Source organism: Elgaria multicarinata, chromosome 2, assembly GCF_023053635.1.
Source record: "Elgaria multicarinata webbii isolate HBS135686 ecotype San Diego chromosome 2, rElgMul1.1.pri, whole genome shotgun sequence".
NCBI classification, from domain to species: Eukaryota; Metazoa; Chordata; class Lepidosauria; order Squamata; family Anguidae; genus Elgaria; species Elgaria multicarinata.
In genome coordinates, this window is record NC_086172.1 from 76,487,584 (window position 1) to 76,504,407 (window position 16,824).

General features: G+C 48.9%; 1 protein-coding gene across 1 annotated transcript; it reads left to right on the forward strand.

Annotated features, from left to right (window-relative positions):
- Nucleotides 1–956: 956 nt before the first annotated feature.
- DES (desmin) lies at nt 957–15,340 on the forward strand. The gene is made up of 9 exons (XM_063116800.1): nt 957–1,592; nt 5,433–5,493; nt 6,473–6,568; nt 6,839–7,000; nt 7,291–7,416; nt 8,983–9,203; nt 10,597–10,640; nt 14,542–14,624; nt 15,179–15,340. Exons 1-9 carry the CDS (start codon nt 1,033–1,035, stop codon nt 15,218–15,220), a joined length of 1,395 nt encoding a protein of 464 aa, XP_062972870.1. The 5' UTR covers nt 957–1,032; the 3' UTR covers nt 15,221–15,340.
- Nucleotides 15,341–16,824: the final 1,484 nt, after the last annotated feature.

The window sequence follows — 16,824 nt, forward strand, 5'->3', positions numbered from 1 at the left end:
CCAGGGGGATTGCAGTGCCCTTTGGACACTGTGAGATGAATTCACTTTAAGAGTTGCAATGTGTTTGGGCCATCTGGGAAAACACATCCTCTTGCTCACTAGAAAGAGCTTTTTCAGCCAGGGGCAAAGGGCAGTGGAAGACAACTTCTGCCACCAAATAGGCTTCCTTACTCTCTTCACTTCATCCCCCCAGCCTCACCACCACCAGTGACCCTGCTTTAAGGGAATGCATGTGATCTAGCCTCCAGGGTGGCCACTGGCTGCATTATACTCTGTAAATTGGCAATGGTCCTAGGAAACCATCTGGTCCATTCCCTAGTACTTGTATTACATATAGGGTTAAAGAGGCTTCCACTACTCTGGGAGATATTTGGCCGCTTTAATAAATGGTTTGGCTTCACTTCTCTCCATGGAACTCACTTTCTTGCCCAAACTTTTAGTGTGTGTGTGTGTGTGTGTGTGACACACACACACACACACTGAGATTTTAATTAGTTTATGTTTAATTATTTTTGCTATGGTGGGATTTAAATTTCCAAATATATCCCTGGCTTCTTTTCCTCTGTTCCCTGTGTAGCTGTTTTCACTTCGGAAAGAATTTTCCTTCGCCAAGACAGTTCTACTCCTTCAGTGACCTCCTCTCAGCCCTTCCACTTTCGAAACCTGGCATTATTTTCCATAAACCCACCTCACTCTGCCTTCATATCTCTTGATCATCACCCTCTAGGCCCAGGGCCATGTCCTGGGCCTATCCTCAGCTCTTGCCAAGCGGATCGGAACTATTGCATCCCATGACTTGCTTGCTGCCATGATCTATCTCCCTGTCCAAGCCCCCGAGAGCTTTCTCACTGAGGAATCCACAGCTGTTCCAAACCGGGAGCTGAAGTGTTGGGGGAAGTGGGGAGGGGACAGCTGGATGACGTTACGCCTCCAGAGATACAAATAGCCAGAGCTCAGATCCTCGTCCCGACTCTGACTTGCTCACCCAGAGCAGCTGTTACCTTTCTGCCTCCACCTTGTCCAGCCGCCACCATGAGCCAGTCCTACTCCTCCAGCCAACGGCTTTCCTCTTACCGCCGTACCTTTGGTGGGGCTGGGGCTGGGTCAGCCTCGCCTTCCTTCCCGCGTGCCTCCTTTGGCAGCAAGGGCTCCTCTGCTAGCTCAGTCTCCTCTCGGGTCTACCAAGTGTCCCGAAGCGCTGCGCCACCCAGCCTATCCAGCTTCCGAGCCAGCTACTCGGCCCCGCTGCGCTCAGCCTACCATGGTGCTGGCGAGGTCCTGGACTTCTCCCTGGCTGATGCCATGAATCAGGAGTTCCTGCAGACGCGGACCAACGAGAAGGTGGAGCTGCAGGAGCTCAACGATCGCTTCGCCAACTACATTGAGAAGGTGCGGTACCTGGAGCAGCAGAATGCCATCATGGTGGCTGAAGTCAACCGGCTCAAGGGCAAGGAGCCCACACGGATCGCCGAGATCTACGAAGAGGAGTTGAGGGAGCTGCGGCGTCAGGTGGAGCTGCTGACCAGCCAGCGGGCCCGTGTCGACGTGGAGAGGGACAACCTGCTCGATGACCTCCAGAAGCTGAAGCAGAGGTGAGATTTGAGGTCCTTGTGGCCATGCAGCTTCCCTAAGCCTGTCTCTCCTTGCCCATGCTTAGTTGAATCTCTGGGGTTGTTTCTTGGTTCTGAATAGGTATGCTGCTTCCCTGATCAGAGGTGGAGTAAACAGGGCAGGGATGCAGAAGCCACAGCAGGGCAGATTCATCTCCCTGGCCTTCCAAAAGGCAACACACTCTCACCTATCTCATGCCACCCTTTGCTAGGACCTTGGAGAGCATGACTTGCCTATGCATGGGGTATTTTTTACCCTGATGTTGCTCTTCTCCCCAAGCTGCCTATGCTCTGCCTTGATGTTGCCACCACTATGACCTCCACTACCCCTACCAGTCCTTGCTCAAGGCTCTAGCCACCTTTATGGAAGGTAACTTACTATACTCCCTCCATGGCGATGGAGAGAAGCTCCTCCATCCTTTGCAAAGCAGATTTTGGGGGCCCAATGGGAAACCTGAGGTTTGCAAAATGCTTGATGTTCCTGGGTTGTGTTATGTCCAAGACTGGTGGGTAATGGCCCTCCTCCTCCTGAGGCACATCAAAGTATCTCCTCCACATATAGGCTCCAGGACTCATTGACAAGTGACTTATTCTTAGAACAGAGTTCCAGGGTGTGTCCAGTGATGGTAATACCTTCCCTGCCATACCAGCCTCTCACTGTGGGGCCTTTTTTCAGGCTGCATAACCTTAAGAAAGCCCAGACAGTTTGGTCTTAACATAGATCAGCCTTTCCCAACCTGGTGGCCTCCAGATGTGTTGGACTGCAACTCCCATAATTCCCAGCCAGCATAGCCATTGGTCAGAGATCTTCATTTTAAAGAGGCCTATTCAGGTTTAAAAGTAACTATTTCAGTCTGAGATCTGGATTATAAGGACTTTCACAGATTTTACAGTGGTTCAGTCAGTCATACATCTGAAGGACACAGTTCAGAGTCATACATTTGAAGGACACTATTGAGACTTCATCTGTCTCCATGCCAAGGAATCCCCTTCTTCTTTTATTGGATTAAGTGGACAACATTAAGTTTGTTAAAGCCCTGCTTGGATCAGGAGTGTATGGAAAATTGAACACGTGTGTGCCTATCTATACCATACACACACATATGCAGGTAGTGGTTAATGCTTCTGCATCAGACAATGGAGTTTGATTACTCATGGGAACCTAGCTTGAAATCCTAGCCAACGGTGCCTGTTCCACCTTCTCTGAGAAAAAGGTCCTTAAAACCATTTGACACTCACCCTCTAAATTGCTGCTTACTGTCCTTATCAGATCATGTCTTGACCTTTCCTTTGATAAACTGAACAGATGGAGCACTTTGCTCTTAGTTTGTCTCTTATTCCTGGGGTCATTCTTAGGCCTTTCCCCTGCCCTTTGCAAACTGTCTGTTTATGACCCAACACTCAGCCTGCCACTCCATGACTTACTCCAGATTTAACAGCCAATGTTCTCAAGCCTATAAAATGGCCATGATACTGACCTACTTCAAAGAATTAGTGTAAGGACAAATTGCAATAAGAAAATATGGTTACTCTTAGCCCGAGCTTTGGGTATAAGGTGGGTTAGAAATCTTTTAAAAATAACTAGCTCCGACTTGATGCTACAAACATGTACACAAATAGTAGGTATTTGTGGGATGGTAATAGGATCCCGCTTCCAGGCTCTGCTCTCAACCTTGATGAATTACACTGATGATCTAAAGCAGGTATAGTTGTGAGGATACTAACTTATCCAGCACACCTTTAATTCCCTAAACCCTTATTCATTTCTTGGTGCCACAACCAGTCTTCTAGCTCTTCAGCGGAAAAGTATTAAAGTTATCGGGGCAAGCTCCAGTCCCTGGAGGTCATCTTATTCTGGCCTCACTCCCTACATCAACACATCCTGCAAGATCCCTGCTATGAAGGGGTAGCTATGCAAGTAGAGGAGGAGTGGAGCTATTAGCAGCTGCACAGAACACAAAAAGTCAACGTGCAGCTATTTTGGCACTGAAATGCAGTGACTGGGAAAGCCACACCTGCTAAATTTCTACCTGTCATGCAGCGTTTACAGTTACAGCCACTGTGAGGAGGGGGAAAAGAAAGGTGGCAACGCTCATAATTATTCCTCAACTGGGGATACAGAATATGTAGAAGTGTATTCTGAGAGCAATATCTGAAGGGTTGTGATTGCCCCCCAAAAAAAATCTAGTGAGCATGAGACAAAATAGGGAGAAAAATAAAGCCAGCTCCACGCCTACAAGTGGGTTAAAGCAGCACCAAGTACTAAGGTATGGAATCCTTCAGCCCCCAGCACTCTTCCGGGTAACAGTGATTCTGGGTAATGCTATTACAACAGGCCAGGGGTAAGAAGGATTAAATAGCCTATTAGAAAATTCACCCCTTGAGGGGGAGGGATCCTGGCACCCTCCTTCAGGAACGATGACGAGGCCTAGTCCCTCACACTGTGCCAGTGGCCTGCTTGAGGCTCCAACTTTTCTCCTCCTGATTTAGCTGCCTTGTGACAGGCAGGGCACAACTGGCCCAAGCCGGAAGCAGGGAACGCTGAGCCAGCAAAGTCAGGCGCGTTGACAGGAAATTCTGGCGTTTCAGAAGGATGAGAAGGGAGAAATCTTGACAAGAGTGTCCCAGGGAGCAAAGACCTTTCCCTAGGCTGCACAGGAATAGCCTCATGGGACCCAGGACAGCTTAGTGAACTATACAAATCATTCTTTGGGTCTTTGCAGTAAAAGACAAACCGGACCCTTTGCTTAATGCTCTGACAGAGCCTCACTATAATCCTGGTTGGACTGCAGTCCATCTGTTTCATTCAGAGGTATTCCCCCAGACAGCCCTACACATAATGCTGAGGCCATGTGTTTGCAGCATTTGCCCTCAGACCTCATAAAGAAGGATAGAGACAGGTTAGGGTTAGGCAAGAGTCCTGTACTGAAGGTCAGCCACCGCAAGCCCTGCTGGCATTGCAAAAGTGGGAGCTGGTGGCAGTCATAGTCATAGGGAGTTTTGTCCAGACAATTGAACAGTCTGGAGTTGAAGCCTCGATGCTGCTACCGCTTAAAGACAGATATTGTAAGTAGGTGTGTGCATATGCACTTCGATATAGTCAGAAGGAAGAGGAGGAGATGCCAGAATAATTTGCTAGGAACTGTAGCCCAGTGCTGTCTGGGGCCAGAGTAGCCAAACTCCACAGCCATGACACCCACAGCCTGCCCTTTGTGTGTAAATCTCCAAGTGATGCCACATTTCTTCTTCTTCTTCCATGTCAAAACACCTGGAAGACCATCCCTGGCATTCTAGCACCTCGGCAGCATTCCAGCTGTCTGCATATCTTCACACCTCATACCAGGCCACTGCTATTTCCCAGGATCCCAGGCTGGGCAGGGCAGAGCCAGGGTCTCTCTCTTAAAATCAGAGATTGGGGGCCCCTCCCTCCCAGCACTTTCCCATGCTGCTGCTCTGCCTGTCTCTGGCTCCTGCTCCAGCCTGGCTTCCTGTTGCAAAGCTCCGCTACCCTAAAAGGAAATGGGGAGTGTGCATTATCCATCAGTGAGCTCATGCCTTTGTGCTGGAGGCTTGACTATAACAGGCAATGAGAGGGCACGTTCCTGCTCCTAGCCCAGCCTGGCCTCCAGCCAGACCCCACCCCACCCCCCGGAATGCAGGGGAATTGCCCATTCCAGATGCATCCATTACTCCCAGAGCTTCAAGGGAGCCACAGCCGGGGACATGTGAAAAGCAGGGCTCTATATTCAGGCCTTTAAGAGTCTTCTCTGATTTGTCTGTCTGTATTGTCTGACATCCATTCCTTCTCCCTTGCTCTCCCAGGCTGCAGGAGGAAATTCTTCTCAAGGAGGAAGCAGAGAACAACTTAGCCGCTTTCAGAGCTGTAAGTTCAACCCTCACTTACGATGCTCCCACTGTTGTGGGTGAGCTAAGAAAAATGCTCTTCAGGAGGCGGAGTGAGGCTTGTTCTGTCCAAAGCCACTGGTCCCTCTCTCCGAAGGAGGCCTGCTTGGCTTCTTTGGCAATTCATCCTTGACAGCAAAGCTCTCTTTTAAGTAGCACTCACAGCCTCTGAGAAGGTATACAGTTTCTCTTCCGCTAACACCCCTTCTATCACCTTCTCAGTTTCTTACCGGAGTTTTGCGCCACTCTTGCATTAATCCAGTGCCCCCTGCTGTTTCGTATATATTTTTGTGCAACTTGTTGGGCATGTGTGATCCTTGGGTGTGTGGCTGGACCCCTATTTTCAGTCTGGGCTGATGTTTTCAGCCATTCCAGGGTGCCTATGGCGAAATGCCTGTTGACATGTGCCACCACCGTTCTGTTCCCATTAGCTAAGGTTGACACTGAGCTTTGGAGAGAGTGCTCCAGCAGTTGCCTTGGTGTAGGCATGTGTGCCAGAATCTAGATGGCTGTTAGGAAATGAGTGACAGGGCCCTTTGTTCAAGAATCATGTGAATTGGTCCTGAGTGGTGGCTCTTCCCACTCATTTCCTGGGCCGTTGGAACTTCCTACAGGGTTTCAATTGGCCAGGCTCCCAGAGCCTGGTAGAGATCCGGTGTGTGTGTGTCTCCCACACTAGAGGCTTTCAAAAGGCAACTGGACAACCATCTGTCAGGGATGCTTTAGGGTGGGTTCCTGCATTGACCAGGGAGTTGGACTCGATGGCCTTGTAGGCCCCTTCCAACTCTGCTATTCTATGATTCTATGAACCGCAGCTCCATGCCTTTTCCAGAAGCATGTAGTTAAATAGCAGCTTAGCTCAACTCCTTTCCTCAAAAAAAGTTGTCCTCATGTGACAGGGGCACGTCTCTCACATCTTCTACCACTGAGTTCATCTCCCCCTTTCTCTGCCCTTCCAGGATGTCGATGCAGCCACCCTGGCCCGTATTGACTTGGAGAGGCGTATTGAATCCTTGCAGGAAGAAATTGCATTCCTCAAAAAGGTTCATGAGGAGGTAAGTGTGTATCTTTCTTCAAAAGGTCCTTCTGGCTCAGTACTTCCCAGTAGGGGAGGTGAGAAAGGGGGTGGGTATTGAGCACGGAGGGTGGTGATTAAGTAGGAACGCAAACTGGGATTTCACTATAAGGGCAAACATTATAGGAAAAAAATGGAGTTGGTGGTGGAGGTGATGCAGGACCATGGGGTACATGTCACCATGCTAGTAGACTTTTAATCTAGCCCTGTGGCACTGGTCCTGATCCTGCGCTGGCTTTGGCTCCCCCAGGAAATCCGAGAGCTGCAATCACAGCTGCAAGAGCAGCAAGTCCAGGTGGAGATGGACATATCGAAGCCAGACCTGACAGCAGCACTGCGTGATATCCGTGCCCAATATGAGACCATTGCTGCAAAGAACATCACAGAGGCTGAGGAATGGTACAAGTCTAAGGTAGGCTTGCATTGGCTGAGGGCCTGGCGGAGGTTTGCGCTGGCCCATCACTGGGGAACATGGGTGGGAGGGTGCTGTTGCACCGTGTCCTGCCTTGTTGGTCCCTGGTCAACAGCTGTGTGAACAGAGTGCTGGACTAGATGGACCCTTGGTCTGATCCAGCAGGGCACTTCATATGTTCTTACTCATGGCATGACAGAGGGTGCTTCTCTCACATTCATCTGCACATGTGTACCTTCTCTCACTGTCTCTCTCTGCTCCCGCCCCCCGGCCCTTTTCTTTGCATATAGGTGACTGACCTGACCCAGGCAGCAAATAAGAACAACGATGCACTGCGCCAAGCCAAGCAAGAGATGATGGAATACCGACACCAGATCCAGTCATTCACTTGTGAGATTGATGCACTCAAGGGCACGGTGAGGTCCAAGCACAAGTTGGCGGTGGGGTCAGATTAAGAATCCAAGGGTTGAGTAATTTTGGTGCTTCGCTCCCTGTGATAATTGCTCCCAGTGCTTAAGAGGCTGTGCAAAAATGAAACACCAAGGAGCCCTTTTTTATCAGGGTTGGGGAGCAGCCGCATTTCCGCACTGCTGACTGATGATGAAGATGCCGCTCCCGGCCTCTTAAGGAAGGCTGATGGCTCAGTGATAGAACACACGCGTTGCATGGATGAGGCCCCAGGTTCAAGGTCCAGCTTCCCTAATTCAAGGACCTCAGGTAGCTGGACAAGGAAAGACTGGTATCTTTGCCAGACAAAATAGACAGCACTACTATAAATGGACTAATGATCTGAGTCAGCATAAGGCATCTTCCTATGTTCATATGAAGGATCCGTTTCGCACTTCCTTGTATTCAACATGCTGGAGGTGTCCCTGTCCCCCCTCTCACTAGCTACAAAATTGCTCTTCTCAGGACTGGAGTGGAAGTTATGGCTTGCTGAATCTTACCTCCTTCCTAGGATGGCCATGGCGGGATCTACACTACTGCTTTAAAGCGCTTTATAACAGTTTTGACAACTGTTGAGGCCCAGGACACACTCCATATACAGTTGTCAAAACTGTTATAAAGCACTTTAAAGCAGTAGTTTAGATCCAGCCCATGTGTCCTCTTTTTCAGAGGGGCATCCTCTTTTTGAAGGCATCCTCTATTTGAAGGGCTGCCCGGTCCAATTCTGGTTTAAAGATAAAGGACCATAAGGATTGTTGCCCATCAGCAGGTAGCACCTGGCCAGCAGACTGAGCAGGCACGCAGGCAGGCCACCCTTATGCTGAGATGTACTGTATTTCTATTAAAATCAAAACAACTATTTCTACATTTGCCTCTATACATAAAAAATTAGCACATGCGAATGTTGCGCAATTTCCTGTCCTCTTTTGGGGCGGATGCATTTCCTCTTTCGGGGCGATTTGTAAGTGGCCACCCTGTTCCTTAGGGGCCAACCACCACCGTCGCCTTCCCCCTCAGGCCTCCGGTTCAGTTCTTTCATTTTCTTCCTCATTCAAGATGGCTGCCCCCTTGCCCCCATCCTGCAGTCACTGTTTCCATCACCACCGTCGCCTTCCCCCTCAGGCCTCCGGTTCAGTTCTTTCATTTTCTTCCTCATTCAAGATGGCTGTCCCCTTGCCCCCATCCTGCAGTCACTGTTTCCATCACCACTGTCGCCTTCCCCCTCAGGCCTCCGGTTCAGTTCTTTCATTTTCTTCCTCATTCAAGATGGCTGTCCCCTTGCCCCCATCCTGCAGTCACTGTTTCCATCACCACCGTCGCCTTCCCCCTCAGGCCTCTGGTTCAGTTCTTTCATTTTCTTCCTCATTCAAGATGGCTGCCCCCTTGCCCCCATCCTGCAGTCACTGTTTCCATCAGGTGACAGTAACCAGAGAACAAAGAGATCGGGGGGTGGGTGGGGCGGAGGGAAACTGCAACCATGTCCCTCTTGTTCTCCTACGGCTTTGAAGTGCTGACTCCTGCTTTTTTGCCTCCAGAATGACTCCTTGATGAGGCAGATGAGGGAGATGGAGGAACGCTTTGCTGGCGAGGCTAGCACCTACCAGGACACTATCCAGCGGCTTGAAGAGGAGATCCGACACTTGAAAGATGAGATGGCCCGGCACCTGCGCGAGTACCAGGACCTGCTCAATGTCAAGATGGCGCTTGATGTCGAGATTGCCACTTACCGCAAGCTGCTGGAGGGTGAAGAGAGCCGGTGAGTGCTGTCTGGTGTAGGTATAGCACGTGGTGCTCCTTGGGGCACAGGGGTCCTTCCAGGTGGAGGGCTTCCAGCGCTACCAGTCAGAAGGGATTGTGCCCCTGCTCCATTCTTTTTCTCCTTAATGGATGATCTGCTGTGGGAGGGGGGGAATGGAAGGTGTGGTGGGAAAACCCATACAATTTGTGAATGAGGCAAATCAATGACATGATTAAAGCCTCATCTAGAAGCACCCCTGTATAAGCCCATAGAAACTTTCCTTTGAGGAACGACAGGCAACACATTTCGAACAGCTGATCAGGAGGTCCTAGTGTACTGCTGCAGCACAAAAGCCCATTGTAATCCTTACGTTTGGTAACAGTCAAGAAATATTTTAAATAGATAAATTTAGCAGGAAAGTAGTAACAGGGAAGGGATTTCACTCCTCTGTTGTGACATCTGATGATAACCATCACCTAGGAAAGAAATAGACTAGTTAGTCTCTCAGGGGGCTTTAGTTTCCTTTTGCTGAATATTTTGGCCTGCTGGCACCAATATCTGAGTCCCAGTACTGGGAAAAAGGCGGGATAATAATAATAATAATAACAACAACAACAACAACAACAACAATAATAATGATAATAGGCAGAATTAGAGCAATTATGACAAGAGGACTGGAAACAACCTTCCAGTAAGCAAGCAAATGGAGTATAGTCTTGTCATGTCTAGCTCTGCTCCCCCTGGATTGGAAGAAGGTGTTTCAAGTGATCAGTCAGAATCAGACTATGAAGTAGAGGGATCGGCACCAGAAACAAACCAGCCTGTACCAGTGGGGGAGAAAGCTCTCATGAGCTCTTCACCAGCTGGGAGTGAACCCTCTCCAGAGCTTATTTCGTCAACAGCAAATAATACACAGTCAGTGAGAAGCCAACATTCTTCAGAGGGAGAGAGCATGGAGAAGTTAGCCGATACTAGAGTACGCCGCAGACTAAAACGGGCGGAGCTAAAAGAAAACGAGTGAAAGTCGGCCTGGCTTGCGTCCGTCAGAAGCTGCCTCAAAACTAGTCTCTCTGAAGTTAACGCATCTTGAGAAAAAACTTTCCATTGTTCCTGAAAGGACAATTGTCTCGCTTAGTTTGCATAGTTTTGCCTAGGGGGAAGTTCCTAGAGATTAGACTCTCTTCAGGTGGGAAGAGATGTTTATTGCTTGAATAAAGCTTTGTAGATTACTTAGTTATTATCTCCCAAGAAGGCAGGAGGTTTTGAAAAACATGACAAGTCTGTTCAGTTTCACAAAGAGAAGGGGAGGGGCTTAGTGATTGTTGTGTCGGGCTGTTTGAGCAAAGGCAGCCTGAGAGCAGTAAGGAACTAGTGGCTGGACTGATTCTTCACTGCCTTCTTTTCCATGTAGAATTTCACTGCCAATCCAGACTTTTTCTGCAATCAACTTCCGAGGTAAGTAACGTAGGGCCTCTACATTAAAGGGAAATTGTGTTACCTCACTAGGGCTTTGTGCTTATTTATTTTATTTATTTATTTATTACATTTTTATACCGCCCAATAGCCGAAGCTCTCTGGGCGGCTCACAAAAATTAAAACCATCATAAAACAACCAACAGGTTAAAAGCACAAATACAAAATACAGTATAAAAAGCACAACCAGGATAAAACCACGCAGCAAAATTGATATAAGATTAAAATACAGAGTTAAAACAGTAAAATTAAAATTTAAGTTAAAATTAAGTGTTAAAATATTGAGTGAATAAAAAGGTCTTCAGCTGGCGACGAAAGGAGTACAGTGTAGGCGCCAGGCGGACCTCTCTGGGGAGCTCATTCCACAACCGGGGTGCCATATTGGAGAAAGCCCTCCTCCTAGTAGCCACCTGCCTCACTTCCTTTGGCAGGGGCTCACGGAGAAGGGCCCCTGTAGATGATCTTAAGGTCCGGGCAGGTACATATGGGAGGAGGCGTTCCTTCAAATAACCTGGCCCCAAACCATTTAGGGCTTTAAATGTCAATACCAGCACTTTGAATCGGGCCTGGACCTGGACTGGCAGCCAATGAAGTTGTAAAAGGACTGGCGTAATGTGATCTCGCCAGCCAGTCCCTGTTAGTAAACGGGCTGCCCTGTTTTGTACCAGCTGAAGCTTCCAGACCATTTTCAAAGGCAGCCCCACGTATAACGCATTGCAGTAATCCAAACGAGAGGTTATCAGAGCATGGATAATTGTAGCTAGGCTTCTGCTTTTTTTGTGCGATTGTTATGGGCTGCATTATATGGGAGTAGAGGGGCAACCACTTGGTTTGAATTGAATACCCTATCAGCATGCTCCGTTCACTTCCATTGGGACAGCACTACTTGTGGCAGAAGATCCCGCTTTTCCTGGATATTACCACATTGTGTGTGTGTGTGGGGGGGTTAATAGTGGGTTTTCCATGGGATAGCACAGGAGACGTCTTGGTCATTGACAACATCGTGTATTGGACCCTCAGACTTCCATAAGTGGCCAATCAGAGGAGCCCATAGAGGGAGAAATATTGCCAAATATTGTCCAAGATCACCAGGACTTTTCAGAAATTATGTCAAAGCAACAACAAACTCTAATTTATAAAAAGTATATTACAAAGGCTAAGATTCAATGTGATATAACATTTTCCTATGTACTGTCACCATTCCTTTACTTCTATACCAAAATATTGATAAGGAGCTCACAACATATAAACATCCAATTCCATGTTCTAAATGAGAGTGAAGCTCTTCAGCCCAATTGATGTTCTTTTTGAAAGACCTTCTATCAGCAATAGGTTATTCAAACAGTTTCTTTGGCAATGGTTCAAACCCAAGCTGTTGTAATTCCAGTATTGACTCCAAGCTCTGCTTTGGCTGCTGCAGAAATATCAGGCAGAGCTAGCAGCTGGGATTGGGGTTGGTTTGCTTTGGCATATTTGGCTCCTACAAGCAGTGTTTTATTTGGTTGGGAAGGGCAGGCGGGGGTTGCCTGATATAAGCATGGCGTCTGTTGCTTGCTCCCTGGTTTTGAGATGAGCATTGAGTAGGAAAGTGCTTGAGCAAGGAGCGAGGTGGTCTGTAAATGGGGTAGATAAAACAATACATGCAGTTGCATGCTAGTGAGATGTATTGAGCAAAGATGGGCAGACTTCAGACCTGCAGGATCTATTTGCAGTTTATTAGAAGCCTGAGATCCACCAACCAGGTGCAGCCAGGTGCAAAATAGTGGCTCAGATGGGCATAGGTACCGCATTTGCTATGAGTTGTGGAGGAGGAGGGTGGCTCTGAGCACATGCTCAGCCCAGGAATTTGTGATTAGTACCACAACCAAGTCCTTTCACACAAAAATCCTATCCTGGTTTTCCCTCCAAGCATTCTTTTTCAGCAAAGTAGAGTACAATCCTATGTACATTTAGATAGAAAAAGCTTTACAGCTCCCAGCATTCCCCAGCCAGTTTGCACCCTTAATTTAGTGAGGTGTGGGAACTTTTTAGTTGCTGCTATTGTTAACCAACTGGGAGTCAGCAACCTTTGGTGATCTACTGCAAATCTGCCAGAGATCTATCTGTTGATCCCAACCTATCTTCTACCATTCCTGGTATTGAGCATCCCACTGCACCTGTGTTACACTGAGCATCATCACATGGAGGGAAATCGTGTTTGCTTACCGTCACTTCTCCGCCCACGCATTTGTCCCTCATTACTTCCTCTTTCGAAAGAGGAAGTCAACAATGTGCACGCGGCCCATTCAGTGGCCCATTTTGATCATGCTGCTTAATGGCAACGTTTGTCTTTATAATATAAGTCGGACTTACTGGGATGTTTATTTTGTCATACGAAGCAGGTTAGAAGGGGTGGGAGGCAGACGACACCATGAGAGGGACCTGCAAAAATCCGTGAGTGCCCAGTAACAAACGTGCAATAAAACACTCATCTGATGGAGCTCTCTGTGTGTCTTCATGAATATTCGAGGTAGCAAAAAAGTTTTTGCATCAGTATTATGTGTGAATGCACATATAAGAATGCAACAAGCAAAGGGAGCCTTATTAGGCCATAAGAAAATTCCTCTCCACGGAAGGGCAATACTAGGGTGACCATATTTGGGAAACCAAAAAAGAGGACACCTAGTGTGTGTGTGGGATAGCAGCTTTCTGAGTCCTGCAGAAAGTACGTTATTCCCCCGCCACCTTAAAGAACCCGATTGGAGTGGAGGAGGGGAAAGGATTTCATTCTGCACTACCACCATCCACTCCAATTGGGGCCTTTTCTATAATGTCCATGAATGACCCACTTTCCCCTTTAAGACCTCAAGTAGAGCTCGGGGTGGGGGAATGCTGTGCCTCAAGAAAGCATGTCATTCCCTCCTGCCATACTAATGGCAGCCTTAAAGGGGAAGGTGTGTCATTCCAGGACATTATTGAAAATTATAGAAAATCCCCCCTGACACTATGGAAAGAACAAAATCCGGGGAAATCCTGACAGTTGGTCACCATAGGCAATACCTTTACTAGGACCAGCCAAATGTCACAAAATCATAGAATAGCAGAGTTGGAAGAGGCCTACAAGGCCATCGAGTCCAACCCCCTGCTCAATGCAGGAATCCACCCTAAAGCAAGCTTTTGAAGTCTCCAGAACTCTTCATCATGCTGGGTGTTACACAAAAAGGCTGAAGGCTGGTGGGTGGGTGTCAGAACCTGGCTTTATGGCTTTAACTCCAAGTCAGCTTCCCTACAATCCTCTTTGTATAATATCCAGCCTGATTAAGAGTTCTGTAGAACTCAAAAGCTTGCTCACTGTTTTGTGATATTTTGGCAGGTTCTGCCAACATGCATATAACAACATGCATTGGAGAAGAGGAAGGGAGAGCAGGAAGAGGACAGGGAAGCAGACGGGCTCCTTTTTCTCTGTTTTCCATAATCTGATGGCTTTCTCTATGAATACATGAGATGATACAAACATTAATGTGTGTCAAATATTAAACAAGGGACCTTGTAGGCAGGCAAGAGTGGGGTGCTCACATAAACCTGGCTGTGTTCAGAAGACACCTTAAACCATGGCTTTAACCATGGTGAATACGGCTTTTTTGCTTTATTCACCATGGTTAAAGCTGTGGTTTAAGATGTATTCTGAACACAACCACTGTGTCTTTGCTGTATATGTGTATATGCGAATGGCCGTATGGAAGGTGTGCCTCTGTTAGTGCCCCTTGAACTCAGAGTGAGCCTGTTCTAGGAGGAAAAGGCCCTCAGCCTTGTGCTCTGGTTTTGGCCGATTGGGCTCCCTCTCCTTTCACCCTGCTCCCCAGAGCACAACCCTCACCAGTTGATGTCTCTTTCTGCCCCACAGAAACCAGTCCAGAGCAGCGAGGCTCTGAGGTCCACACCAAGAAAACAGTGACCATCAAAACCATTGAGACACGTGATGGGGAGGTGAGCAGGGCAGGCCTGCAGGCCCTGGGGAGGTTGGATTGGGAGGCAGTGGGGAAACCAGAGTGGGCTCGAAATCTGGGTCCCATGCTTCTTTTTGTTTGTTTCTTGGGCTCTGGGAACAGCCATGCCCTTTAGACGTGAGACCTACTGGGGGTGGGATGTAGGGAAAATGGGGTTAGCAGGGACACGTCAACTCCTGGCTGGCTTTCTTTTTCCCTTGGAGCTGTGGATGACCTGGCCTTGCAGAGATAGGGACTTGCAGGAGAATGGGAAATACCGGGGGGGGGGGGATCTACACTACTGCTTTAAAGCACTTTATAACAGTTTTGACAACTGTTGGGGCCCAGGGCACACTGCATATACAGGTTTCAAAACGTTTTCAAAGTGCTTTAAAGCGCTTTAAAAGCAGTAGTGTAGATCCCTCAGGTGGGAGTGAGCTTCATAGGGCTCAGCTAGTTTAGAAGCAGCAGGCACCTGGGGTAGCCAGGTTTTTTCTTACTCACTCTTTCTCTTAACCTCTCACTTTTCTCTCTCTCCCCTGCTTCTCTCTCCAGGTGGTCAGTGAAGCCCTGCAGCAGCAACATGAAATGCTGTAGGTCCCGTTGTCCCCAGAGAGGCAACTGGCCGGTTTCAACCCTCTCCCTCCTGTGCGCAAAAACCCAGGGGTTGCTGGCTCCCCCCCACTCTCCTGCACACCCAATCTGTGACAGCGCCACCGAAGAACCTCACACACGCAACCACATGTGTGAGGCACTCCCTGCACCCGGTCCCCCGAAGCCTCTGTCCTTCTGCTCTCCTTCTCTTCTTCCTGTCCTGGAAGCTTGGGGTGGGGTGGGGTGGGGTGGGAGACTGAAAGAGAGGCACAGCTCTGTGTGTGTGTGCGTGTGCGCGCGCATGTGTTGGGGGGGGGAGGCTGCCTGCCACTGTAAGGTCCGTAGCTCTGACCACCGCCTGCAAATAGAACTCTCACCTTCCCACCCATACATCATGCATGCACCAGCCCACATTAGTGTGCCCTGATAGCCATGTGCAGCTTCACTCCCCTCCTGAGCACAGGCCCTGTCCCCCTACTCCCCCTTTCCCCCCAAGGCCCTTCCAGTAATGGGACTGGTTTGCAGGACCTGGAGGGACAGAGGAGAGAGGGAGGGAAAATGGGTGTAGCCCAAAGAATGAGGATGAGCCCACTGCCCGGCCTTGCCTCCGGGACCAAAGCCACAGGGCACCCCTTGCCCCCACTGGAGCAGGACTCCTTGCTTGGGGGTTGGTGAGGCTGGGATCTCTAGCTTCAGGAAATGTCTGTCCCTCCAGCCCAGCAGCACTCCTTATCCTGACTTGCTCCTTCGGACATGGGTTTACCCCTCCATCTCAGCTGAGGTTTCCTGCCAATGCTGCAGAGGTCAGGAGATGACAAGAAACCCAAAAGAGTGAGTGAGTGAGTGAGTGGGGCTGCTTAGGGTAGGAGGCTTGGACTCTTTACAAGATGCATGCTCTACTCCGGCTGCAAAGTGAAGCTCCTAGTCTGGGATGGGGGCCAGGAGGGTCGTTGAGGGGAGGACAAGGATGCCAAGGGGGCCGGCGCACCCTCCACTAGTCGAGGGCTTCCCTGTCTTGAGTATTATCCCAATCCCGAACCCCAAATCTGTCCCACAGGGGCTGCTGCAAGGGGGGTTGGGCAAGAACTGAGAGAAGGAACTGGCAGGTGATGGATATAGGGGAGAGAGAGGGAGTGAGAAATAGTTTGTGGGCATGAGTGAGAGAGGAGAGAGGAGATGGAGAGAGGCTGAATGCCCCCGCCCCTCCCGCCCCACCACATACCTGGCTCTGCCAAGTGATCAATAAACCATGGAGCACAAAACTGGCTGGCTGTGTTTTTCCTTTGCCCTGTCCTTAGCTGGGCAAGTCTTATCCCACCCGACTGTTATACAAAATGATTCTTTATTACCATTGGGGCAAAAGCCTAGAACTGCCAATGTCTTGCCCAAAGAGGGATTCTCTGCCTTCAATAGCAGCGTGAGCAGGACTGGCTTGATAGGCTCAGCTTTTCTCCAGACAGTGCTACAGAGGCAGGAGAAGCAGCATTCAGCTGAATGTCTCTCTGCCATGCAGCTACTAAAGATACATGGGCTGAAAATGCTTGAAAGTCCAACACTGGCACCCTTACATGAACTTACACTTCTGACTGAAGCCCAAGGACTATCAA

Excerpts from the sequence above, each read along its gene's own strand:
- DES (XM_063116800.1), top strand. The coding sequence starts at position 1,033 with ATGAGCCAGTCCTACTCCTCCAGCCAACGGCTTTCCTCTTACCGCCGT. Across the intron at positions 7,001-7,290 it reads AGGAATGGTACAAGTCTAAG|GTGACTGACCTGACCCAGGC; the intron begins GTAGGCTTGCAT and ends CTTTGCATATAG. Across the intron at positions 9,204-10,596 it reads CTGGAGGGTGAAGAGAGCCG|AATTTCACTGCCAATCCAGA; the intron begins GTGAGTGCTGTC and ends TTTTCCATGTAG.